Source organism: Meriones unguiculatus, chromosome 7, assembly GCF_030254825.1.
Source record: "Meriones unguiculatus strain TT.TT164.6M chromosome 7, Bangor_MerUng_6.1, whole genome shotgun sequence".
In the NCBI taxonomy this organism is placed as follows: domain Eukaryota; kingdom Metazoa; phylum Chordata; class Mammalia; order Rodentia; family Muridae; genus Meriones; species Meriones unguiculatus.
This window is the reverse complement of record NC_083355.1, coordinates 115,328,960-115,356,233: the sequence shown is the minus strand read 5'-3', so window position 1 is coordinate 115,356,233 and position 27,274 is coordinate 115,328,960. Positions and strand designations below refer to the sequence as shown.

The following is a 27,274-nucleotide window of genomic DNA, read 5'->3' as shown; positions in this document are numbered from 1 at the left end:
ATACACAGCAAGACCCTGTCTCAAAAACAAACAACAGCCATCTTGTGAGCTGGCTGGGCAGGTAAAAGCACCAGCCACGCAAGCCTGGAAACATGAGTTAGACTATGGAACCATGTTAAAATAGGAGAAAGCTGGATGTGGTAGTAACACCTGTAATCCCAGCACTCGGAGGTAGAGGCAGGCGGATCTGGGGGAAAAAGATGGAAGGAGAGTGAGCGCTGAGCCACAAAGCTGTCCTCTGACCATGCACATACAACAGTTAAACAAAAACAATTAAAATTCCCATCACAAGATAACGCGTGTGTTTGTGCGTGTAGAGGGCGCAGTTCGTTTCTACTTTTGTTCCTTGGAGAAGGAAATCTGTTAAACTTCATGCTGTATTAAGTATGGGGTGAAATTCTAGAGTCCAAAGAACAGAGTCTCACAGGGAGAAAATGCTTCCCAGAAAAATAGAAAACAATATGCTCCAAAGAAAAGACGACTTTATGGCAGGGGCACAAAGGCATGAGGGTTCCTGACTGTGAGATTTTGTGCATCATAGCATTTGGAGGTGACCTTTTGTAGACTTTCTCTTCTCTCTGTTCAAATCTGTTCTTAGAGTTGGCAGTTGCCCTGCAGAAGGGTTGCTGCATGATCAGCAGCCAGCAGGTGGGTTCCAGACAAGAGGCTGCTCAAGCCATGCTCGTGGGCAGGAACCACTCTGCTCCTGCCTAGCTGCTTCTGTGTGTAGGTTCCTGGCGAACAGACACAAAACCCCTTCTCCTACTCCTCAACCTCAACACACATCCGCAAGGCTCCCTCCCTCCCTTCCCTTTGGGCCCTGAGGGCTAGCAGGTACTACTGACTACTCATCAACCATATGGCCTGTGACCTTCTCCCTCAAAACCCTGTAAGAAGGGACCCACTCTCCCATGTGGGCCTGAAGCCCACTCAGGTCACGCCATCCAGTCCTAGGGAAAACCCTGGAGGATTCACGACCACGGATAGGCCTTGTAGAACACACGGTTGTTTGTCTGAGACATGCCCAGGTTGATCTGGACACACTATGTGCGGTCTATAACTAAGCAGTGTGTGGTGCCTGATGCCTACTTTTAGCTTTGGTATAAGCTTCTTCTATTTCCTGGAGTTACAGACTTTTAAGGTATTTTATTTTTAACTCTGTATGTGTGCTATATGCCACTGTGGGTGTATGTGCTCCTGGCTGCGTTATCTGTGGAGGCCAGAGGAGGGTGCTGGATCCTTTAGAGCTGGGATTACAAGCAGTTGTGAGCTGTCCAACAGGAACACTAGGAATCAACCTCAGTCCTTTTCAAGAAGAGTAGTATGCACTCTTAAAGATATTTTAGGGTTTTCTGAGACAAGGCCTTACTAGATTATTCATTTTGGCTTCAGAGTCAGCATACTCCTGCCTCACCCCCAATGCTGGGATTATGGACACACCACGTCCATATTCTTGATGATTTGCTTCAGCTACCCATTAGCAAGTTAATCCAGACAGCTAATGGAAAGATCAATGCCGCCAAGGACAGGCTGAAATACAGAAACGAAAGATAAACAAAATATTGATTCTGCAGAGTACTTCCTATCTGAAGTGTCCAGAGGTCAGTGTGTCACCTCAAGTTGGGCAAAGTGGGGAATCACACAGGCACGTCTTCTTCAATGCCCAAACCTGCCACATTAACAGGGAAACAACAAAAAAGCTTGGAATCTGCCTGCACTGGACTGAGAGAGTTGGAGAATGAATTCATGAGGTAAACTTTGGGAAAGAAGGTGGTTGGTGCTTTCTTTTATAAAGCATTTCAGGCAAATCAGAAACTACTGAAGATAATATAATAAATGTCCACATACCCCAAATGCAGATTAAAAATTTAGACAGTGGCACCAGGCCTGGAGGTGCACTTTAATCCCAGCACTTGAGAGGTAGATGTAGTCAGATCTCTGTGAGTTCGAGGCCAACCTGTTCTACACAGTGAGTTCCAAGACAGCCAGGACTACACAGAGAAACCCTGTCTCAAAAAACAAACAAAAAAGGATTTAGACAGTAGCCCACGGGACCAACCCTACCCAGGGCTCTCTGATGGCCCCCAGTTCTGGCATTCCTGCTCTGCTAGAAAGCCCACCTGTTTGTCCGTATGAACACTGCCCTGAGCTCTAAGGAGAGAAGAGGAAGTGCCTGGGGCTGTTGGGACACTAGTCTTGCCTCAGCACAGGCCCCGGGTGAGGTGCAGCCTTGGTCCTCATCTTCCCTGCTGCAGCATCTAAGGTGCTCAAGGTCTCCCTAAGAGTGCAAGAGTGAGCAGAGAAGAGCTGGAAAATGTCTAATGTGGACAGTGACCTTCCCATCTGTCCCACGATACAGTCGTGGGAACCCTCACAAAGAAATCCTGAGAAGTTACTTTACAGCTGGGACATCAAAGGACTGGGATTCTCTATGAGCTCTGGGTTTCTGTAGACCCCTGTAAGTCACCCTATCATAGCAGCCTTTTTCTCATCCAGAAAACCTGAGTTGATAGAGTGTATTATCCAGGCTCTGGAGAAGCAGAGGCAGTATGATCCTAAGTTCAAAGGCAACCTGAGCTATATTAGCAAGACCCAGTCTTAGTGGGCAAAGTAAAGGTAAAGCTTGAATGGAGGGCTGGTGAGGTAGCTCACAGGTACTCACTGTGCAAGTCTGGCAACCTGAGGTCCATCCCTGGAATCCATATAAAGAAGGAAGGAAGCTGGGCATGTTGGCACACGCCTTTAACTGCAGCAGTCAGGAGGTGGGTAAATTTCTGAATTGGAATACAGCTTGGTCTATGTAGTGAGTTCCAGAACAGCCAGAGCTACACAGTGAGACCATGCCCAAAAACAAACCAAAAAACCCACCTGCACAGCCTAACTGTAGCTACAGCAGAGGCTAATAAAGGAGGATCATAGATTAGAGGCCTGTCTTAAAGATGAAGCTCAGAGATCCAGCCTGCCTGGCAACTTCAAGAGTTCCCACACATACCAATAAAGCAAACAGAAATGACTTTCATTTTTACTTCTCAATAGAATGCTGCCAAAATGGCTAGCTTTTTACGTTTTCTAACTGAATCCAGAAGTGCAGAGGACACCTGCTGAAGAAACAGCACATCACCAGAAGAGAAGGGGGTGGCATGATATGGAAGTGAGTGCAAACCTGGGAAGAGACAGCAGAATGGCCTTAACTGTAACAGCCACCAAACTATACGGCTATATAAGGGGTCCACATCTGTAACCCCAGCCTCGGGCTGAGGCAGAAGGGTCATGAGTTCAAGGCCAGTCTGGGCTGCTTCTAAAACCAGACAACAAAAATATATATGTACCATTATTATGAAGAGCTACTTTAGAAAAAGTGATAGTATGACAAACATTATTCTTTATTTTGTTTTATTTATAGGTTTTGATTGTTTGTTTGAGACAGGGTTTCTCTGTATAGTCTTGGCTCTCCTGGACTTGCTTTATAGACCAGGCTGGCTTTAAACTCACAGAGATCAGCCTGCCTCTGCTCCCTGAGTGCTGGAATTACAGGCATGTGGCATTGTGCCCAGCTACATTATTTTTTATAAATAAATGGCTCATTTGTGTCAGTATTCACATTAGAAAATACACAGTGCCCGAAATGGACCTTCTGTGAATAAAATCCAAACAAATATAGGTTCAAAGTTCTTCCCAGCATGGCGGGACATCCCTGAGGCAGGAAGACTAGGAGTTCAAGGCCAGTCTGGGCTACATGGAACCCTGCTTCAAAAAAAAAAAAAAAAAAACAAAAAACACCACACACACCACATCTGATTCCTGGTCACTGAAAGGCCTCTGCCTCCACAGCGAGGAAGGCCTCCATGGCTTTAAGAGCAACCCCTTCTTACTGGCCAAACTTCACCATAGAACCCCCTGCATTAGTCACTATGATATCATCCTCTTCCTGAGACACTGTGGTACTCGGATGGGACAAAAGAAGCCCATTGGAAGTCTGAATAAAAATCTGCTCCTGTCCCTGAGACAACACTTCCTGGCATATATCAGAATTCTCAAAAGCCAGGGCTTTCCCCACAGCAGCCATGGTCTCTGGCCCTCTCTGACCACGTGTCTCCATCCTAGAGAGCACCTGGCTTATGTCCCCAGCTTCACTTCCAACACTGGAACCCCCATTAGTGGACAGTGACCCATCTGGTGCAGAACGAGGTGACTCTGGCATAGTCTTAGAAACACAGGCAGTTGGTAAGGTATTCTGGAGTGGAAAGGCTGCGGTTTTTACAAGCAGGACATGGCTGGGGCTAGCCTGCTGGCCACTGAGGTGGGGCTGGCTTGTCTCTCTGAGGTCTCCTGCCTCTGCATTTCCAGATTCTCCACGGAATGGAGATTCCACTTTTCCACCTGATGATGCAGTGCCACCGACCCTGCTGCTCCGCTGGATGATCCCAGAATCCTGATCTACAGTTCGTGCTGAAGCATTCTCTTCAGAAAACGCTGACTTCTGAGCTGGAGGCAGCCCTCTGGGCTCTGCTACCTGGGAGTAAAGAGCTGACCTACTGACACCCTGACACAGGGGAGCAGGGTCTGCAGAGCCACACCTGGCTTCAAAGTCATGAGTCATCATCACTGTGAGCTGCTGGCCTGCAAGTGGCACATGTCCACCACTAGAAGGAACCATGTCCCCACAGATTCCTCCAGAGCAGTGAGAGGGCTTCTCAATGGCTGCAGGGGCAGAACCTGAACACAGAAAACAGCGGTCACATACTTATCACCTCAATGAGATGTTCCAAATGGACATTCTTGAAATAAACACTAATCAGATTCTCTTTGCCACCTGGGCAGGGCAGCAGGTTTTTATTGGTTACTGTATCTATCCGCAAAGGCAGATTTTGCATTAAACACATAGCCCAACGGAGTTTAGCAGAGTCACTTCACTGAATGAGCAAACAGTGGTCCCTTTCCTGAGGGGAGCCCAAGGGTCGGAGAGGCCTTTCAAAACAGACCCTCAGTCCCACCCCTAGAAAACCTGGAAGGGTATTTAAACATAAACTCAGATAACAGCCAAGCATCCTGGTCTTGAGGCCAAGGACCCTGTCACTCAGCCCCAGGACTTAAGCAGACACTGATGGACCATTTGCTGACAAGAAGTGAACTGTGGGATGGATCACTTAACTTCAAAGAGCAGTTGAAGCTAAAGGAGAAAAATGACTCAGTAAAGGCCATGCTCCAAACTGGCGCTAGAGAATTCACTGTTCCCACTGAACAGACTTGCCTTCCTTAGGGCACAGCCTCTTCCACTACAGGCCTCAGTATCAGGCCAGAGCTCAGACAGCCCTAGGAAATCTTCACAGAGGCAGGAAGACACTGTCAACGCTGTGTGTTCAAAGTATCTAGCAGACATGATCTGGCTACAGCCAGAACTAAAGCCAAAGTGTCCTCCTTCTAAGAGTTAAGTCTCGGGCTAGAGAGATGGCTCAGAGGTCAAGAGCACTGGCTGCTTTTCCAGAGGTCTTGAGTTCAATTCCCAGCAACCACATGGTGGCTAACAACCATCTATAATGAGATCTGGTGCCCTCTTCTGGCGTACAGGTGTACATGCAGGCAGAACACATAATAAATAAATAAATCTTTAAAAAAAAAAAAAAAAAAAGTTAAGTCTCACATGTCCAGTGCATGCAGGTCTCGGATGCTGAGCCAAAGTACATGTGTGTTGCAGGATATCTGATCCCATTATGAACCCAAAATTGTGAACTATAAAACCCTGTTTCTTGTTTGGTGTGGTTGAGGCCTATCATATACCTTTAATGCAAGAATTTTCTGTTTATCACAGACAGGTGATTATGGTATGGTTCAGCCAGGCCCAGCACACACCTTTGATCCAAGAGCTTTCTGTATACAGGGTTAATAAAGTTTAACCCTCGGTCAAGAGGCTGAGCAAGGAACCAGGTGACAAGGATTAAAGAGTAGGAGGGACTTTGATGTGTTCAAGACAGCGTGTAGGAACAGAGGGGGCTTTTGCTCTCTGACTTTTGGGGCTTTTTGAACTTTGAGCTAGCAAGCCTGTGGCCTTGAGTTTTTTGGCCTTTTCCTCCTGGGCTGTCAGCGGAGCTAGTGAGCCTTTTGGGCTTTTTCCATCGGGATGTGAGCTGAGAAGGAAGGTCAGCTGGCTGCTTTCTCTGCCTCTCTGAGCTAGCAGGTTTTCACCCCAGCATCTGGCTCCAAGTCTTTACTGGTAAAATCGAACTGTTGGGATTTTCATTCCTTTATAACAACACATGTGTCCTTGAGACCCAACTCTGCCAAACCTCTCAGACCACCACGGGTCTACTAGCCTAAGATATCACTATGAAATGACACTTCATTTAGTAAGGGACTCTAGGAGACCCCAACAGTCTCATGATTCATAGACATGAACATGGACTGACAGAGTGTTTGGAGTTTGGGATAAAACCTAAGAGACTGGGGCTGGAGAGATGGCTCAGTGGTTAAGAGCCCTGGCTGCTCTTCTAGAGACCTGGTTCAGTTTCTAGCACCCACATGGCAGCTCACACCCTGCCTATAGCCCCAGTTCCAGGGTATATGACACTGTTACACAGACATACATAGAGGCAAAATACTAATGTACATAATATAAAAATAATTCGTTTTAAAAAATTTTTTAAAGAAAAACAAACAAAAACAAGAGAACCAGAGGGTTCTCTCATCAGCCAAAGAGACACCTAATTTCTAAAAGTGATGGTCCTGGGTGCCGCTGTACTCACTACAGTAGGACCTCTGAGCATGGGGCCACCCACAAAATGTGACTTACCCTTGTCGTTGGCTGGAGCACACGAGGGCCCAGGCTTCTGTTGGCATCCACTGATGTTAGGACACTCAGGAACATCTGTGGGCAGAGCTGCTGTTCGGGGCTTTTTCCCTATGAGCAGCCCCTCCGCTGTGGCCTACGGAGAAAAGATTACTGAGACCAGAAGAACAGTCAGACCTGCACCTTCTTAGAGAGGCCTAGAGATGAGCTGTGAACTGACAAGGCCAAATCATGAATCCAGCATCTACACAGACAGTCAACACTGCACCACTTACCACCACTCCCAGATCCCTCTCTCTCTTCTGTCCACTGGCTTCCTCCAGCTTCCCCTCTCTCTCATGGCTGGAGCACTTAGATGCACTGCTCCAGTGTGTCTCTTTCTTCCTCAGGAATTCTGTGATTCCTAATGACCTGGCAACCTGAATGGAAATAGGAGAAATAAGCTTTGTTTAGAGCAGAAAGTGTACCAAGTGTCTCAGTTCTTATGTCTGTGACTGAGTAGAAACCCAAAAGTCTGTTTTGCACAGTGAGGTACAGCTCAACAGGAGAAAGAAGGCTGGGTGTGGTGGCACAAAGCCTATAATGTCAGCACTCAGGGTGGCAGAGGCAGGAGGATCTCTGACTTAGAGGCCAGCCTGGTCTACAAAGTGAGTCCAGGACAGCTAAGGCTACACAGAGAAACCCTGTCTCAAAACAAAGAAAGAAAAGAAGGAAGGAAGCAAGCAGGCGAGCAGGCTGAGCATTCCTTGGGTAGCAAGCCAGTAAGCAGTGCTCTTCCATGGCCTCTGCTTCAATTCCTGCCTCCAGGTTTCTGCCCCAACTTCCCTCAGTGGTGGACTGCAATCTGAGAGTGACAAACTGAAATTAACCCTTTCCTCCCAAGTTTTGGTCAGAGTGCTTTATCATCTCAATCAAACCCCTAATTTGTGCAAATAAAATACCCATACATATAACATCACTTTTTTAGAGTTCACAGCCATCCTTGCCTACATAGAACATTCAAGATCAACCTGAACTACATGTGACCTTATCTCAAACAATGACCCCCACCAAAAGAATACAGTAAAGCATACAAAAACTACCAACAGTTACCAATAACAGCCCTACTACCACCCAAAACCCCCAAACCAGCACATACCAGCTGTGGTGGTCTAAATGGCTCATATGTTTGAATGTTCAGTTCCAGTTGGTGGAACTGTTTGGGAAGGATTAGGAAGTATGGCCTTGTTGGAGGAGGTGTGTCATTGGGGGTAGGCTTGAAGTTTCAAAAATTTCATGCCATTCCCAGTGTCCTCTTAGCCTCCTGCTTGTGGATCTGATGTGAACTGTCAGGTGTTCCTGCCACCATGCCTTTGCTCCACCATCATAGTTTACTCTCTGAAACCATAAGGCATTTAAATGCTTTCTGTAAAATAAATTGCCTTCATCATGGTGTTTTATCACAGCAGTAGAAAGGTGACAAAGACCTTGTTACAGCCCAGGCTGAGGTAGCTTGCCTCGGAAATCAGAACCACGTCAGCAGGTACTCACTGCGGGTGGGCAGCTCCATCAAGTTAGGGGAAAGGATAGGCAGCTACGGGGCCATACCGTCTTTCTTTTTTTCTTAAGATGTATTCATTTTAACTGTATGAGTGATTTGCTCACATTTGTGTCTGAGCAACATGTCCATGGCTGTTGCCCACAGAGGTCAGAAGAAGGTATCAGATCCCCTGAAACTGGATTCAATGGTTATAGATGGTTATGAGCACCACATGAGTTCTGGGAATCGAACCTGAGTCTTCTGCAGGAGTAAGAAGTGCTGTTAACTGCTGAGCCATCTCTCCAGGCCTCCACTCCGCCTTTCTAGGCACTCATATTACGTGTATAACAGCTCCGTTTTTTAAATTATTATTATTATTATTTGTTTTGTTTTAAATAAAGGAGACTGTTTCAGTATTTGGAAGTGGAGTAGGAGTCAGAAAATACACTTCCATCAGGGTTAAGAGACCCAGGCTGAGCACAGGGCTGTTAGGTCTGAGGGACCTGCTGCCACAGAGTGGGACCAGAGCTGAGTTCCAAGCAAAGCTTATTCAAAGCAAGCCAAACCATCCTAGCCCCAAACTCAGCGCTCAACCGAGCCAAAGCAGCTGGGGGAGAAAATAAGAACTGTGTCAGAACAACCACAAACATGAACACTGGCTCTGGGTAACACACAGAAAACTGGGCCAATGCAGAGATTTCGGTAGGTAAGTGCACTTGCGGCTCTGGCAGAGGCCCCAGGCTCTGTTTCCAGCACCCACGTGGTGGCTCACAACCACCTCACTCAAGTCTTCTCTTCTGTCCTCCCTGGACCCAGGGACAAACATGGAGCATGGACATTCATGCAGGCAAGACACTCATGCACATAAAATCAATCTAATAAACTTAAAAAGGAAAGAAAGTTAGCCCTGAACATCAGTATTCAAGGGACTGTGGTGTTAGTCCTGTGTGCAGGGGACTGCAGGGTTCACGTTTTCTTTAAGCTATTCCAATTCTCAGTTCTCAGGGAATTAGGGTTTATCACCCTTATATTAATGGAACAAAAATGTCACATGACAGGACAAGGCTACACAGTGGCTATAAATGAAGATGTCTTACTAGCAACGGCCTCCCTGTTGACAGACTGTCTCCTTGGGCTAACTAACTAAGAGCAAAATGCCTTGTTCAACAGTCTCCTTGTTGACACTGTCTCCTTGGGCTAACTAACAGCAAAACGCCCCTCAAGCATCACCTCATAGTTGGTTATCTCCAGGGGCTCCTGGGAACACGGGCCAGAGCTGCTGAGGTAATCTTGACACATTCTCTTCACCACACCATACAACTCTTCAAACTCCTTGTACACGGCAGGGAAGAAAGGCTTCTGTCTGGGACTTTTCTCAACCTTTGTGAAGATGTACAGTTTAAATCCAAGGCATTGACACAGAAAACAGAAAATGCACTTGAAGACAGAAGCTGCACTCCTCAACCCCTGGATCTGGTCAGTGGCCCAGCATTTCCCTAGCCTCCTGGTGATGCCTACATATACCATACCATGTTCAACTCTGGAGTGCCAGAAAACAAAGCTTAGAGTGAAGGCTACAGCCCTGGAACTAGGGTGACCTCACAGGAAGCATAAAGTTGGTAAAAAAGACACCATCAGCAACTAAGAGGCATATTCACACCTCCTGAGGCTACTATGGTTTTCCATACCCACTGCAGCTCCCGACACAAAGTGAAAATAGTCAAGGGAGTGGCAGTGGCTTACTGTCACTGACAGGCTCTGGGTGCTACAGCTCTCTTCAGCTCTGCCCTAGGGAAGAGAAATAATGATTGAGTGGCCCAGCACATCCTAATACACTCAAGCCAACCCTCTCTCTGCCTTGAGACACGCTACAGGGACGCACCTTCACCAGGAGAAGCTCATACAGGGTCACCACCTGAGCCAGCTGCGGTAGCACCAGTTCTGCAAGCTCCTCCTGGCCACACTGCCTGAGAGCCTGCAGAAAGAAAGCGTTGGACACCTTCAACTGGGAACAGGCAACAAGGTAAATGGCAGAAAGAGCCCCAGAACCCAACTGTGCACATAGTTTCACACTGTTGTCCAACAATCAAGCACCAGAGACTTAGACGCAGAGGAGCCATATAGTGGCAGACAGCAGCCAGGGACTGGAGGGTGGAGGCTGGAAAGCAGTCCAGGCTAGGCTGGAAGAAGCCCAAAGACAGGGATTTCCATCCAATGGTGGCATATGGAGGGAGGCTGTGTTCTGTGAAATGCTGCTATATGGCCAAGGCTAGCCTCAAGGCTCAAATGGGCCTCCTGCCTCAGTTCTCTGGGGATCACTAGTATGCACTACGGTACCTGGTTCTGGAGGGAGGATTTAGGCAGGTGGTGGCATAATAAGGGGAGGGTGTGGATCTGCAGGGGTCACAGTGACAAGAGGCAATGCCAACAGAAAGGCCAGGAGATGGTGAGGACTTGATAACAAGGGACCTGTGGCAGAAGAGGAGAGATGGTATTGTCTATCAGGTCCAAGATGGGGGCATGGGTGGACTGAGGTGGAGGCAGGCAGAAGAGGCAGAGCCAGGCATACTATCGTGGCCTCCGCTGCTCTCGGCACTTGGAAGGCTTGAGGTAGAAAGATTGGCAGGAACAGCTTGAGCTCCATAATGGAAGTTTGAGGCTAACCTGGGCTACAGAGTGAACAATGTCTCAAAAAAAAAAAAAGAGAGAGAAAACTAAACTAAATAAAAATAAGAAAGAGGAAGGGAAGGGAAAGAAAGACAAGAAGGAACTGGGCTTCTAACCTGAGCACCTAATGGCTCCATATCACAGGGCAGGACAGGACACCATCTTGTGTGCACCCCACAACATTGAAGATGAGGTAGTACACAGGCCAACCAAGTAGAGAATATTCTTTCTTTTGAGGAGGGGGAATTGGTTTTGGGTTTTTGTTGTTGTTGTTGTTGTTGTTGGAGACAAGACCTCAATATGTAGCCCTGGCTGACCTTGAACTCCTAGAGATCCACCCGCCTTCCTCCCAAGTACTGAGATTAAAGATATGTGCCACCATGCCTGGCTACTGGTGAGTTTTCTGACAGATGTGAGGCTCCAGAGAGAGGTCTAATCAGGAAGTACATGCAGGAATCTACAGAGGAACATAGCAGTGAGAAGAACCTAAAAAAGCCTTGGAAACACCAAATGTGAGAGGTGTAGGGAGGTCACGTGGCCCAGGAGAATAATCAGGAGCTGCCAAGACCTGGGGGGATCAGAGACGCTAAAGCAAAACTTTATTGGCCAAAAATTAACTACAGGGCCAGCAGGAGAGCTCAGCTGTGCAAGCCCAGTACATGAAGTCCATCCCCAGAGCCCAGGTGAAGGTGGAAGGAGAAACCGAACTCTTTAGTGAGAATTTTGTTTTCTTTAAAAATCAAGTTATCTTATGTGAATGTTTGTTTTCTTTAAAAAACCAGTTACCTTATGTATGTTTTTGTCTTAATCCCAGGTATGGGATACAGGGCTGCTTCAGTTTGTCCACAGCCGTTAACTATGATTGTCTTGTGCACCAGCAGGGGCGTGATCTTGGCCAGCAGGAGATAGTTTAATTCTGGAACTCTGGAGAGGTTATAAATGTCAGAGCGCAGAGAGGGGCGGGAGCACTCTGGAAAGGGGGTGTTGCTGTCCCTCCTCTGCTTCCTGCTCGTCTGTTGCTGTTGCTGGTTTGCCAAGTGATTGAGAGAAAGGAGACAAGCTGGAACATCCTGACTATGAAGACTTGGACTTGCCCCAAGGAACCCACCAACCCTAATCAGCAGGAAGCAGTCTAAATAGACCTACGCCCCCTTTCCTCTCTAATATCCTCTCTCGTACCTGGTGTTGAAGTGTTGGAAGGGACTGGGGTGGAGAAGGGCGGTAGATAAAAGGACCCAGGAAAATGATTAAAAAGAATAGGGCCAACACAACTCTACAAAGCTGGTCTCCACATACTCACCACAGCATGAGTGCAGGGGCAGCTTAGCTTCAAGTTCCAAATGCTCTTAGGAAAAGCTGACCTATGGAAAAGCTCTATGGAAGTGCAGGAAGGTCGCTTTAGAAGGTGTTACCTTGCCATGCTTAAATTCGGGACAAGTTTTTGATAGCAGACATCTCCTTAGTAGCTCAATGAAAACATCACCTGGAAGTTCTGTCAGTCAACAGGCTTGGTCATCACTGCCCACCCTACTTCCTGCCAGAGTAGCAACTATGTCTAGCCTGTGCACACTGCCCCTCCATAACCAGAGGTGGGCCTGATACGTTACGGGCACACAACTCATATACAAATAAATGTCAACTCTGTCAGAGTGGTCCTGCTCACAGCAGGCACTCAACTGTAGGACAGTGAGGTGGTATCAGCAAGACAGAGTCCCTGCAGCCTTTATGTTTAGCGTGGGCCAGCCTCACTGCCTCTGACACCAAATAACCTGATTCACGTTCTGGCCCTGCCTCCTACCTGAAGCCACCCTGAGTTCCGGCTGTTCATCTGTTCAGGTGGGAGAGCACTGTGAAATAAGTGGGAGGAGGCTGAGGCAGGACAGGTGCAGGGCTCTGTAGGCCTGGCATGGAGTGGGGCTGAGCTGACTCTCGGCAAGCACTCTGCAAATAGTGCTGATTCTAATGCAGCCACTAACTCCAACAGTCACGCTGCCATGACACATGGGGAACGGAGCAAAGCCAACCCTCCTCAGTTTAAATTTGCTGCTGCCACTTGGAACACCACAGTGTGCTTAAGACAGTTTTAGGAAAACCACTTTTCAGAAACCCTAGTCTTAAGGCTGAACCATGTCTCCAGCCCCATGGCTGGAACGCTCCACCCTCTTGCCGCTGCTGCCGTAGGGATGGTATTTCTGGTGTGCACCAAGACACCAGGCTAAGATGTTGCTGTTTTACTCTTAAGTTCAGAAACAGGACAGCGAACCCAGTTGGGTGGCCCAGGCCTGTAATGCCAGCACTCAGGAGACTGAAGCAAGATGACTATGAGCCCAACGCTAGCAGCCTACACATTGTGACCCTGTCTCAAAATAAACAAAAAGAAAGAGGGAAGGCAGGGAGCTGTTATACTGCACCAGACAAGCAGGCTTTGGGCACACTGATCAAGCAAGTTACCTCCTGGAGCTGGGTTCTGCTGGACACACTCAGCCCCGAAGGTACAGCAGGGTCACTGTTGGGCTGGACTACTCCGCTCTCCTGGAGGCTGGCGGTGCTGAATTCTGCCTGGCGTTCCCACTTTCCATCTTTAGGTTCTAGGTCTTTCTTTGGTCTCAGATAAGCTGAGGGACTTCTATTTTCTGGTTCAGGTATCTGTGTCTCTTCAACGTTCATAGACTGACCATTCTAGATAGTCAAGCATACAACAAAATAAAAAAATTGAAAAACCATCCATTATATGCCATCATGAAAACATTATAACAGAAAAATGTCAAATCAAAAGCAAATAAGTTTCAATACTATTTTTCTTTAGTTAACACTCTTTTAACTATAATTATACATTTTAAGCTTTCTCAACCAGTACACTTAAGAATATCAAATGAAGGCTGGAGAGATGGCTCAGTGGCTAAGAGCACTGTCTGTTCTTCCAGAGGTCCTGAGTTCAATACCTAGCATCCGCACAGTGGCTCACGACCATCTCTACAGGGATCTGATGCCCTCTTCTGGCATGCAGGTGCACATGCGGAGCACTCATATACATAGAATAAACAAATCTTTAAAAAAAAGAACATCAAATGATTATTAACCATTCAGGAAGTCTGGGCTGACAAATGGTGACCCTGGGATGTTGACTGTTAAAATGAAAAAAAAAAAAAAAAAAAAAAAAAAAGGAACTTCTCTGATGTAATTATCATCTTCAAACTTAACCCTGGGGCTGGGGGTGGAGCTCAGCCATAGAACTTGTGGTCTGCGTGTCCAAGGTCCTGATTTAGACCTCCAGCACACAACAGCAACAATCTCAGTTTGTCTCTAATGTATAATGTATGCATGACTTTTTGAATGTTTTGTTATATTTCAAACACCATAAATGTACCTTTTGTAGATTTACTTTTTAATTACATGTATGCACACATCTGTGTGCAGATATGTGTATGTGAATGCAGATGCCTGCAAAGACCAGAAGATATAGCTGTTTCCCCTGAAGCTGGAGTTACAGGTGGCTGTTAGTCAGCTAACACAGGTGCTGGGAAGCAAACCCAGGTCTTCTGCAAAAGCAATGTGTGCCCTTAACTGCTGAGTCATCAGCCATCCTTTAAAAGCACAAAATCCAGTGGATTTAATATGCTTGCAAGGCTGTGTAACCATCACCACTAATTACAGAATGTTCTCAGTGCATTAGAAATTTAGAACTCAACGCCTCCCATCTCTTTAACCTCATAACTCTCAGCACTCATCCCAGGGTGTATGTGTCTAATCTATGTCCATCTCCAGCTCTGTGGTTTCGCAAGGCTTGCTGGAGAAACCCTGAGTGACACAGTCTAGTCATTTCCTAACTGCTGATGCCCTCTGGAAACAGGAACCACAACAGTCTTAAACCTCCTGGGACAGCTGCAGGGTCAAAGAGTTGACAGAAGGAAAGCACAGGCTGTGAGAGCTAGCACCAAGTAATGTATGTCCTGTCGGGACCGTGCGAGAAAAACTGCAAACAGCTTTAGAATTCATGGAATTCAGGTTAGCACAACCATGATGGGGGAGCCTGGACCTGACGACTTAGGCTGTTATGAAGTTTCACTCTGCTTGTTGTTGTGGTCATCACATCCCTCCTAATCTAAGAGTTGTATGAAAACCCTAATGTTATTATAAAGAAAGGAAATCCCAAATTGTTTGATTTCACCAATAAAGACTCAGGAGACAGATGCTGGAGTAAAAACCTGCTAGCTTGGAAAGGCAGAGAAAACACCCAGCTGACATTTCCTGCTCAGCTGTTATCCCAAAGGAAAAAGCCAAAAAAAGCCAAAAGTCCAAAAGCTTGCTAGCTCAGATGATAGCCCAGGGGGGAAAGGCCTACTAGCTCACCCAACAGCACAGGAGGAAAAACCCAAAAGCTCTTTCTTCTTCTCCATGCTGTCTTGAGTTCCCCTCAACTCAAAATCTCTCCTTTCTGTTTACTCCCTGTCAGCTGGTTATTTGCTCGACCTCTTGACCTAGGGTTAACTTTATTAATTCCTGTGTACAAAGAGCTCTTGGATTAAAGGTATGTGCTAGAGCAGAGCCATACCATAATCACCTGTTTACAATAAACAGAGAGTTCTTGGATTAAAGGTGTGTTAGGCCTGAACCACACCAGACAAGAAACAGGTTTTTACAATTCACAATCTCAAGCGTCCTGCAACACTCTAAGGGGGTTCCCAGCCGATCACTGCATAGCGCCATAGGCACTTACAGTATTAGTGATTGATCTTTTCCAGGTACTGCTGCGGAGCAGATTACTGGTTCAACCACCATCCTTAGGAAAAATTTAGAGATGCAGACTGTTAATAAAGTTAGGTTAAGATGTTTTGGTTAGTGGCCTTGACATAAAAATCTTAGAAAACAATCTGAAGTTCAGAAAGGCCCTTTGATAATTGAGCGTGGGACACCTCTGAGGTCAGGGAACAAGAACATGGCCGCCAGACTTCTATCCCCAGTGCCTCTCTTGCTAAAGCTGGGCTGGTGATCAAGGTGATTAATTTCTTGTATCCACTTCGATTTAATAAAAATTGTTAGTGAGCAGATGTGTACCTTGAGGACTTAAAGTAGAAATGATGGACTGTAGCCATGCGAGGTGTCACACACCTGTGATCCCAGCACTCAGGAGGCAGAAGGATCTCTGTGAGTTCAAGGCCAGCCTGGTCTATAAGGAAGGACAGCCAAGGCTACCCAGAGAAACCCTGTCTGGGGAAGGAAAAAAAGAAGAAGAAAGAAAGAAAGAGAGAAAGAAAGAAAGAGAGAAGGAAAGAAAGAAAGAAAGAAAGAAAGAAAGAAAGAAAGAGAAAGAGAGAAAGAAAGAGAGAGAGAAAGAGAGAAAGAGAGAGAGAAAGAAAGAAAGAAAGAAAGAAAGAAAGAAAGAAAGAAAAAGAAATGACTGGTTTTTATATAAAAGTTGAGATTTCTGATTTTTATAAGATTATTTTTAAGATAATTATTGATCCTTTCTTTGTAACCACAAATTGCAGCCTGCCAGTAGGAGAAACTGGCTGAGAAAAATGTCTTGCTTGCTTCTACTTTGTTAATCTGTAACAAGTTGCTTAGACACAAATGTATGTGGGTTCTTGGGAATAATTTGGTTTTTTTCACCTGTAATATGTAGGATGTTTAATCATATATAGAGAGTGGGGAACATGCTTTTTAAAAAATATTCATTGTCATCGTTCACTTAAAGAAAAACAGAACATTAATCCTATTGCAATTTTTATACTGCTTGAGAGATTTTGCTAGGGGATATAAGCTGTGGGAGAAAAAAATAAAGTTGTTCTAGTTGTTGGAGCCTTGCTTCATCCACTGAGAGAGAGAGAGACAGAGAGACAGAGACAGACGGACAGACAGACAGAGGAACTTTAAGTCAGAACATGGCTGCTCTGGCAAGAGATCACATCTAAAGACCTTCTAGGTCTTCGTGATCTGGCTGGAATACAGACACACCTTTAATCCAGGAGACAGAAGCAAACAGATCTCTGAGTTCAAAGCCAGCCTGGTAGAGAGCAAATTTCAAGTCAAGAAGAGCTTAAGTCCAGGCATGGTGGTACATGTCTTTAATCCCAATGCCTAGGAGAGCTGAGAGTGAGTTGAGAGGCAGTGTAGTTGAGCTGAATTAGTGGCAGTTCAGTTCATGGAATTCAGAGGCAGTTTTTACTGGGAAAGTTTTAGAGAGACAGGTTGAAGAGAGAACAGGTAGACACAGGTGAAGACAGAAAATGTGAAGGATACAGAAGATGAGAATAGACTGATAGAGTTTGTTTCAGGCCAAGCAGAGCAATTCAGTGAGAAACTGAGAGAAGGCAAATTGACTCAATCAGCTAGAAGAGACGTTTGAGGCAGAACAGCTGAATTAAAACCAGCCACAGTTTAGAAAGAACAAGACAGGGTGAGCTTATTCAGCAGAGGCTGAAAATATTACAGGCCTAGATTAGTTTTCTTTTTTTGTTTTGTTTTGTTTTGTTTAAGATATATTTATTTATTATGTATTTAATGCTCTGTCTGCATGTCCACTTGCAAGCCAGAAGAGGGCACCAGATCTCATTATAGATGGTTGTGAGCCACCATGTGGTTGCAGGGAATTGAACATAAGACCTGTAGTGCTCTTAACCTCTGAGCCTCTCTCCAGGCCCCTTGATTAGATTGTATGGGGTTAGCCTCTGCTCTCCATGGTAGAGAAAGGGCAGAATGCTTTTTGTCATCATAGATCTATGTCCTACTTTTATGCAAACATAGGGAGAGCAGAGGGCACCCTGACACTGCCTCTTGTCTTCATCTCAATGATCCTTCATATTTCGGTGAGGCATCTTCTCTCTAACACTACCCTGGGAGCTGAGATTTTCCAGGGTTGGAGAGATGGCTCAGTAGTTAGAAGCATACATAGCCATGAGGCATGAGTTTAGTTCCCAAGACCTGGAGCAGGGGCATGTGCATGTGTACACACACACCACTTTTTTTTTTCTTTAATTCAAGGCTAGAGTTTTCCATCTATGAAAAACTCTAGGTTTTTCATAAACTAAGGTCAGTGGAGAGATGGCTCAGAGGTTAAAAGTATTGGCTGCTGTTTCAGAGGTCCTGAGTTCAATTCCCAGCATCCACATGGTGGCTCCCAAGCATCTGGATCTGATGCCCTCTTCTGGTGCACAGGTGTACATGCAGACAGAACACTGTATACATTGTAAGTGGATAAATGTTTGTTTTAAAAAAAGAGAAGCACAGGACCTGGTGTCCTGGTCCACAGCTCAGGCTTTGAGTCAAAAGCTTAGCCTGATACCACTTTGGGCTGAGACCTGCAGTGCTGCATCACGCTGGATCAGTCACTGAGCTTCACTGTAGCATCTCATGGGGAGTGTTCGGGTGTGTGCCAGACACTTTTAATCCCAGCACTGCTGGGGCGGAGGTAGGCAGAGCTCTATGATTCTGAGGTCATAGTTAAGTTCCAGGACATCCAGGGCTATGCAGAGAGACCCTTTCTCAAAATAAATAGAAAGAAAGGAAGGAAGGAAGGAGGGAAGGAGGGAAGGGGGGAAAGGGGGAAGGGGGGAAGGAGAAAGGGGAAAGGGGGAAAAGGGGAAAGGAAGAAAGAAAGAAAGAAAGAAAGAAAGAAAGAAAGAAAGAAAGAAAGAAAGGAAGGAAGGAAGGAAGGAAGGAAGGAAGGAAAAGAAACTGTACAGGGCTGGGGCATGGCCCAGTGGCAGAGCACCTGCCTGGAAGCACAAGCCCTTGAGAGCAGTTCTCAGAGGAGGAGAAAGGAGGAAGGGACAAGGAAGGGGAGAGGAGATGTACAGCGCGTGTGAGACGGGTACTCTTGGCACAGGGGTGCCCAATGTGGTAGTCGTCCTGTTGACGCCAATGCTAAAGGCAAGGTAACATTCTTAACCCTCTCATAAGGCTGCCCCATGGTTCTACTACCAGGCCTCAATACAGATCCCTGGGTCCCAGGCGTTATCTGCTCAGACCCCAAGGCACTAATGTTAAGCTAGCTACCTGCTTCACCCCTCCTGAGGAGCCACTGATCCATGGTAGGGAAAGGGAACCAGGGTAGGCAGCCACTTTTTCCCAAATCTGACCTTTCCCACAATCCTCTGCCACACAAGTACCAGCCAAGAGTCCCAATAGTGAGAGACCGAATCAAGACAACCTTGGCCATGGTCCACCAAACATGCTCACTAAGGCTTCGGGCAAGACACATACCTCCCACCTATTCCGCATCAGTGTGACAACTGTGGGTACTGAGCCCCATCTGACACTGTAAGACATAACTGAGGGAGGATCGGAAAAGGAGCAGAGAAGGGTGATGGCACTAAGCAGAAGGGTTACCTGTGGGGTACGCCATGCTGCCTCTGCCTCCTCCATGCAGACAGCAGCTGGTGTGGATGGTTTGGGGGAAGCCAGGCCTCTGGTCTTTGAGTCTGTGCACCCTGGGGTCAGGCTCCCATTAGCTTTCTTGGACAGCAACACCTCAGGCTCCAGCTGGCTATGGCCTGGATTGAGTTTAAGATGCCTCGCCAGTCCTCCCTTTCCTATGTATGACTTTTCACAAGTCTGACACTTAAAGGCCTTGGGCTTCAGGGCACAGCCCTCAATGTCAAAGAGCACAGGCTTCTCCCTCTGCTCGTCCTCCTCTTCCACACTCAGCTCTGAATAGTCATCAGAATCTGACAGATGCCCATCGGCTAAATCCTCTGTTTTGATGAATTTATAATCTCTGGCTTTATACTTGGGAGGCCGGGATATCCGCCCAGATCGTGTTTTCACCTTTAAAGATTTCTTCAATTTCTCTGTCTGTGCCGTATGCAAGCTGGAAATACACAGACGAGCTGAAGCAGATGAGACAGGTGCTACTACGCATGGGCTACAGGCTGCCAAAGGGCTCAGAGTGGTACCATGTCCATTTGCAGTCTGGTGGGTCTTGACTCTCTTCAAAGGAACTGGCTGAAGGGCTGGCAGTGGCTTCTGTACAAACACCTGAGGAGCAGGAGGCTGGGGGGAGCCTCCCAGGAAGTGCAGCTGTGATCCAGTCCTCCCTAGAGCCTGCACCCTGAGCAGCTGTGGGCTGGAGACACCAAGACCCCGGCTGGAGCTTCTCCCAGGGAGCTGACTTTGTCTTGCTGTTTTGGGCCGGATGACGGCCAGAGGGGGCATTGGCCTTTCCTTACTTTTTGTGTCACCAGACATCACCTTGACACAAATGGCCTCAAGTTGCTTAAACACAAAAAGAAACCAGAATAAGCATTATAATTCTCAAACATCTGTACTGCCCTCACCATGCGTGTTCGTTCACACACACACACACACACACACACACACACACACACACACGCAGGGTTGTGAGCCACTTATGTTCTTAAACCTTGGGGGCGGGGGAGAGAAAGCTGTTTATGCAGGTGCCTGAAAACTCCAGAGGAGATCAAATACCCCGTGGCTGGGATTGTTACAGATGGTTTCCGAGCTGCCAGCAAGGGGACTAGACGCAGAACTAGGTCCTCTGAAAGAGCATACAGCCTTCTTAACTGCTAAGCCATCTCTCTAGTCATCTTGACATATTTTAAAATTTTATAATAATGTCACAGGGGACTGGAGAGAGGGCTCAGTGGTTAAGAGCACTGGCTGTTCTTCCAGAGGACCTGGGTTTGATTCCCAGCACCCATGGGGGCTTACAACTGTCTGTTACTGCAGTCCCAGGGGATCCAAGACCCTCTTCTGACCTTCTACAGGACGCACAGACATATAAGTAGGCAAAACACCCAAACCCATTTAAAAAACAGAAAGAAAAGAAAAAATAATGTCATAGGTATGGTGATACACATCTTTAATCCCAGAATTCTGAAGACAGAGGCAAGTGTAGGCAGATTTCTGTAAATTCCAGGCCAGCCAGGGTATGTAGTAAGAGCCTGTTTCAAAAAAATAGTATCACCCAATCTGGGAGGGATAACACATATTTGTAACGGCATTCAGGAGGATGAGGCAAGAGAGCTACCACAAGTTACAGACTGGCTTGCGCTACACAGCAATATATTATCTATCTCAAGGTCAGTCATCAGCTCAACAAATCAACCATCAAGTCAGCCAGGTCCTGCAGCCTGACCACATTCTCAAGATTGTTTTTGAGAAGCTCCTTCTCACTGACGCATGCAGCTCCAACTGGTTCATTTTTCTCGGCAAAACTGAGACCCTTATTCTCCTGATGGGCAGGTGCTTTCTAACCTCTAACCCTCTGCTCCTGTGGTCTGCTCAGAAAGTCACTTGCGTGTATTTATATACTCATGTCTCTCCAGAAACACACGCCTAGCAATATTTTGTTCTATTTTTGTTTTTTGAGACAGGGTTTTTCTGTGTAGCCTTGGCTGTCCTGGACTCACTTTGTAGACCAGGCTGGCCTTGAACTCACAGAGATCCGCCTACGTCTGCCTCCCTGAGTGCTGGGATCATAGGCGTTTGTCACCAGGACCCGCTCAACAGCTTTCTTTTAATCCAACAAAAACTTAACTGTGTATTCTCTTTGAGCCAGCAGCTCACTTTCTTTCTGTACTATTAAAAAAATAATCTATGCCAAAAGATGTCACCTCCCAGAAAAAAAGGCTGCCTTCAACAGCATTCCATAAATCTTTATAAACAGCCTCTGTGAGAGACAGCCATGTGTGTCAAGAATGAGCTGTCTGGGAAAAGGTCAGGGACAGCAGGATAGAAGAGGCTCCTGTTCTTGTTGAACAGAAATAACAAGCACTGGGCTGGAGAGATGGCTCTGTGGTTAAGAGCACTGTCTGCTCTTCCAAAGGACCCGGGTTCAATTCCCAGCACCCACATGGCAGCTCACAACTGTCTGTTAATGCTGATTCCAAGTGCTCTGACTCCTTCACACTAATGCATATAAAATAAAACCAAATAAATCATTTAAAAAAAAAAAAAAAAAAAAGAAATAACAAGCACTTATTCTAGAGAAAGAGACAGTTAGCATCCTGGGCATGGGCTCATGCCCTTGGCACAAATTAGAGCCAAGGACTAGTGATCACTTGGTGTGAGGGGTGAAGAGTGATCCTATGCATAGGAAGATACTGGGAAGCATCCTGGCCTTAACCCTCCAGATACCAGTAGCATCCCCAAGTGTAACAAAGTGTGTTTCTCCAGGGGCTGGGAGGTGGCTTCCCTGATCCGAGACTGCCAGCAACCTTCACCAATGGGAGGTGGGTTACAGAGCCACACAGCACAGAACTGTCACTGGCATTAAGCAGGCCTGGTATACTATTACAAACAGCAGACACTGAGGTTATAGCATATGAAGAAGTGTATAGGGTAGGTGGGAATGCCTGGGGAGCCCCCAGCCCCTGGGCTACTTGTGACTGAGTGACGGCCAGTTTTACTGTGCACATTTGCTGCACTTCCCTGTAAGCACCCATTCCCCCGGATACTTCTCTACAGTCTTGGGATGCACCTCATACCGTAAGAATGAACACACACACACACCTTGTTTCAGGAAAACCAAGCAAGATCTAATATCCTGACTGGCTTACCCTACAGCACCCACTTACAAACACCAGCTAAGTCCTGGTCTCACGTGAGGTCTCCCCTGCCCTGGGTCTCCTGGGACAGAACCCCCGATCTGTCCTTTCACTGGTGATTCTGAAAGGAGACAAGAGTCCCCAGGGACAGTCAGGCAGATAAGACTGCCTGCCACAGCAGAGGTGTTGAGAATGTCTCAGAAGAGAGCCCTCGAAGGTGCCTTGAAGGTGGCGGTAAACTTGGTTAGGTATGCAAGGCACTGTGGTCTAAGGGAAAGTGAGTGGGTTTGCAGAGGCGTGGAGGCATGCTCAGGTGCTGGTGGAACTGGAGTGGAATTTAGAATGGTGAAAACGGGCCGAGTCCCAAACTGCCCTGGAAATTGTTCCCTGGCTTGTACTTCTGGCCTACTGTCCCCACAGAGAGCCTGAGTCTTCCTTCTGTCCTGGTTATATCAATGAAGCCCAACCAACCACACCCTGGAATGCTGCCTCTCTTCTGTTTCCAGCCTTGCACTGGCATCGGCTTTCTGTTCCCAGAGACAGAAACTCCTTTATTTTTTTTCTTCCCTGAATGTACTCAGTTCGTTACATCTCTAGTTTTTTGGCTAGGTGTCATCTGGGTCATTCGTCACTTCCTCCTCATTCATAGACTCCTCAGGGGCGGAGTCCATATCTACTTGGCCTTTGGGTTTTTGTGGAACAGTTTAGTCTGAAAGACTATCAGTGGACCATGCCACAAAGGTCTGTTTCTGCGAGTACAGGGTCACCATTTCCATCAGATCAGCCACCACCCACAATTCTATCAAGATAACTTTAAGTTTGCTTTTGATGGAAATAATATATTTTCTGCCTCTTTCCAAAGCTGTCATATTAAATTCAAAGTTGTGGCCATATTTAGCAGTATGGTAAGGACACAGGCTCAAGAATACAGCCACCTGAGAGACACTGGGTAAAGTCCCTTGAGATGGTTTGGGGGTGGGGGCTGGCTGGAGATGTGGCTCAGTTGGTAGAGTGTTTAAATAAGCATGGAGGAAGCCCTGAGTTCAGCCCCCAGCACTGTATAAGCCTTGGGAGATGGGGAAGGAAAGATTAAAAATTCAAAGTCATTTTCAGCCACACATTACGTTCCCAGCCAGCCTGGGAAATAAGACCTAATCTCCAAAAGGAAATAAACAAAAAAGCAAAACCTTCGTGTGGCTGCTGACAACCATGCCAGTCACAGACTGTGTGGCACAGGGTAGAGGCACTCCAAGCAGGCCGTGCCTTTTCATGGAGGACAAACCAACAGTGTCACACTCTGACTCAGACTTGCCTATGGAGGAGGCATTTTGTTACACAGCAGCCCAGTGGGAACCTTATATAGTGAGCCACCCTTCCTGCAAATTGAGAAACCAATGCCCAGAGAGTCATTCACTGAAGGTTACTCTTTTAGGATGTGTTGCTAGGCACACTTACACTGACTTAGCAAACTATCAACACACGTCTCCGGTCTTTTTAATTTTTTAAAATTTATTATGTATGTAGGTCAGGGTATAAGGGTATAAAACTTCGTCGAATCAGATCCCTCCTTCCACCTTTTCATGGTTCTGGGATCGAGATCAGGTTGCCAGGCTCGGTAGCAGCAAGAGCCTCTACCCACCAAACTGGTTCAGCTGTTCTTATTTAAACTATTACCTCAGCCCACTGTCCAGTCTTGATGACAACTGGATGGAAGCCTAAGCAGCCAAAATCAAGGTCAAACCCAAACTCACACTAAGACTGCTGAATTACTCTCTGCCTTATTTCTAGAATCTGGTGAAAGCAGCTCTCCCCTTCGGCAACTCTGAAGTAAGATGGGTTTCATTTCCAACCGCCAGCAGGGAAAGGGATGCCTTTTTACACCTGACGTGGAGTACCTAGTTTCAGGAGCTGCCAGGACCTTCCGAGGATGGGAAGCCAGATAACAGTGCTTACTCTCCCAACAGCCAAAACCTGTGTGAGCACGGGGAGCAAAACCGCTGGGAGGATGTTCTGCGGTTTTACAGTGCCTCCGTGTGTTTATTCGCTACTGGCTGGACACTGGCGTTTGCCAAAGTCTTCAGCAAACTGCTAGAGGGGGTGTCTAACTCTCGCCCAGGTGTGGGCGAGCCGGGCTGCACTCCGGCAGGGCACACTAACATGTTTACTCCTCGCTCTCGAACACCCGCCACAAAGGTCTCCCTTGTTACCCCCAGAATGTGCCTTACGCTAGCTTACAGGCGATTCGGCCGGCCCGCCTTCAGGGGCCTAACAATCGCTTACGTCATCACCCGCCGCCGCCAGCCTGCGCCAGGTGCGTGCGAGATAGAAAGGGCGCCGCCACCTGCCGCCCCAACCCCTCTCTGCCCTCACGGCTCACTCACTGTCTCTACCTCCTGTCCAGACCCTCACTCCCCCCTTCCCCTAATAAACCTCCTTATGTTGCCTGGCGTAGTTCCTCAGGGGTACACCTTGGCAGGGGCCCGCAGTGGGGCCCCCGCCGCCGCCTCAAGATAGAGCGGACGCCCGCTGGGCGCTGACAGACACGCTTGGCCTTGGCGTGGAACCCGGCACAATGCTCCTTAAATACTAAACGGAGGTCGGGCCAGGAGGCGCGGAGGGGCTCGGGGCAGAGGAGGCAGGAGATGGACGTCACCGGGAGGCCTGGCGCGCGGGAGGCGTCACTGCGCCGCGTCCACGGGCCCCGGCCGGGGCTGGGGGAACCTCGGTTCCGCACGCCGCGGCCCGGCCACCTCCGGGCCTCTCCACCCCCGCGGCGCCTCACCTGGGGCAGCAGCAGGCGCGGGGCCTCGGCGCCCGGGCCCCGCTGCGGGGCGGCCTGCTGGGCCGCGACCCGGAGCCGCCGCGCGTCCTGCAGCGCGGGGGGCGGTGGCTGCGCCCGAGTCACCTGCTCAAGGACCCGCCGCAGCTGCTCGGGGTCCAGCGGAGCCACGCGCACGGCGCTGTGGCTCCGGCCGGGAAGAGTCGAGGCGCCACCGCCGACAAGACCGGGCTCCGGTTGCGCGCCCGCCATGGCGGCCTAAGGGGGACTCGAACACGCGTCCTCTGGAGCGGCGGCGCGGAAGTGCGTCACCGGTAGAGGGCGGATTCTACGAGTGCCGGGCAGGCCAAGAAACTCAGAGGCGTGGAAGCCGGTCTTAATTGCTTTCGCGTCACAGAGGACGCCGCCGCGAGGTTACTGTTTCGATCCTCAGGTGGCGCCGGCTCCTGGTTTTAGGCGGTGCTGGAGCTTTATGAATGCCGGGACAAATACTCAACCAAGTTAAGATTTAAAAGGGAGACCTGCATTTTTCCTTTTCTTTTCCCTTCTTTCTCTCTCTCTTTTTTTTTTTTGAGACAGGCTGATCTCGAGCTTGTGACAGTCCTTTTGTCTCAGCCTCCCAAATGCTTGCTGGTTTAGGAGCACTGTGCAGGCCCGAGTTGTTTTTAAAGACCTCTACTCAACTGAAGATTTTTTTACTCAACAGTAAAGAATTTGGAGACGAACCAATGTGGAACACAGTTGGGGTTCATTATGAACAAAATTTAACATTGATTTAAATGTGGGTGATTAATAGGAAGAGAGATGCTCTGGGGAAGAATGAGGCACCCAAGTATGGGTGGGGGCTTCTCAGGAGGTAGTCAGCTTAAATGTCTGAGCAGTAGCCATACAGAAATTGTGGTGGCTTTCAAGTTACAACCCAAAGTGTTGCTCGAGGAAACCTTTTTCCCTCTAAACTCAGAGTGACTCTAGAGGGGCCTCTGATGGGAATGCAGTCTGATCAGACAAAAACATGGGCTGGAGAGATGGCTCAGAAGAGCACTGGCTGTTCTGCCAGAGGTCCTGAGTCCAACTCACAACCATCTACAGTGAGATCTGGTGCCCTCTTCTCGCATGCAGATATACATGCAGGCAGAACACTATAAATAGTAAATAAATCTTTAAACAAACAAAAATCATGAGTCCCAAGGATTGTACAAGGCAGATCTCTGTGAGTTCGAGGCCAGCCTGGTCTACAAAGCGAGTCCAGGACAGCCAAGGCTACACAGAGAAACCCTGTCTCGGAAAACAGAAAAACCAAAACAAACTCTCCATGTGTGTGCCTGAGTGTATGTATGTTCAGCACCTGTGAGCAGGAGCCTGCGTAGGTCAGAAGCATCAGACTGCCTGCAACTGGAGGCAGCAGGGATATGAGCCACTGTGTGTGTGTCTGTGTGTGTGTGTGTCCCTGTGTGTGTGAGAGTGTGTGTGTGTGTGTGTGTGTGTGTGGTGGGTATCAAACCCAGGTCTTCTGCAAGAGCAAGAAACACTCAGAAGCACTGCGCCATCTCTCCAGCCCTTGGACTGTCATCTTTATAGTTCCTGCGGCCAGTCTTCATGATATGTTCTTCAGAAACCCTGCCTTGTCCTGAGGTAACCCACTAGCATCTTCACCACGGTGGGCCAGGGGTGGTTACACTTTTATTGTCACGGATCTAGCCTTGGCGTTAGTGGAACAGCTTCTTGTAACCCACGCTGTCCTGGAGCTCATTGTCCACCAGCCTCGGCCTCCTGAGTCCCGGGATTACAGGTGCTAGTTACCATGCCCACTTGTTCTTTTACTTTCTCTCCAGTCCCAAGCCTAGAACTAGCCCCTTATCCGTTATATCAACTCTGGTTTGTTTTGTTTGACAGGGTTTCTCTGTGTAGCCTTGGCCGTCCTGGACTTGCTTTGTAGACCAGGCTGGCCTCGAACTCTGCCTGCTTCTGCCTCCCCGAGCGCTGCAACCAGGCGTGTGCTACAGCACCCCGGCTTTTTT

General features: G+C 47.8%; 1 protein-coding gene across 3 annotated transcripts; it reads right to left on the bottom strand.

Annotated features, from left to right (window-relative positions):
• Window positions 1-3,362: 3,362 nt before the first annotated feature.
• Znf839 (zinc finger protein 839) lies at window positions 3,363-25,649 on the bottom strand. 3 transcript variants are annotated; one of them, XM_060388202.1, is made up of 9 exons: window positions 25,260-25,649; window positions 19,299-20,183; window positions 13,422-13,649; window positions 10,186-10,278; window positions 10,047-10,091; window positions 9,534-9,683; window positions 7,060-7,203; window positions 6,788-6,920; window positions 3,363-4,716 (listed from the first exon to the last, which is right to left on the bottom strand). In XM_060388202.1, exons 1-9 carry the CDS (start codon window positions 25,506-25,508, stop codon window positions 3,869-3,871), a joined length of 2,775 nt encoding a protein of 924 aa, XP_060244185.1. In that variant the 5' UTR covers window positions 25,509-25,649; the 3' UTR covers window positions 3,363-3,868. The 3 variants fall into 3 exon arrangements, with proteins under 3 accessions (XP_060244185.1, XP_021500699.1, XP_060244187.1); XM_021645024.2 differs by lacking the exon at window positions 10,047-10,091 and having other exon boundaries at window positions 25,260-25,648; XM_060388204.1 differs by lacking the exons at window positions 9,534-9,683; window positions 10,047-10,091; window positions 10,186-10,278.
• Between the last annotated feature and the right edge of the window lie 1,625 nt (window positions 25,650-27,274).

Coding starts and splice junctions, on each gene's coding strand:
- Znf839 (XM_060388202.1), bottom strand. CDS start 25,508: ATGGCGGGCGCGCAACCGGAGCCCGGTCTTGTCGGCGGTGGCGCCTCG. Junction 10,092..10,185: donor ATGAGCTTCTCCTGGTGAAG/GTGCGTCCCTGT, acceptor TCTCTTCCCTAG/GGCAGAGCTGAAGAGAGCTG. Junction 7,204..9,533: donor TGGAGATAACCAACTATGAG/GTGATGCTTGAG, acceptor ATTTCCATTCAG/GTTGCCAGGTCATTAGGAAT.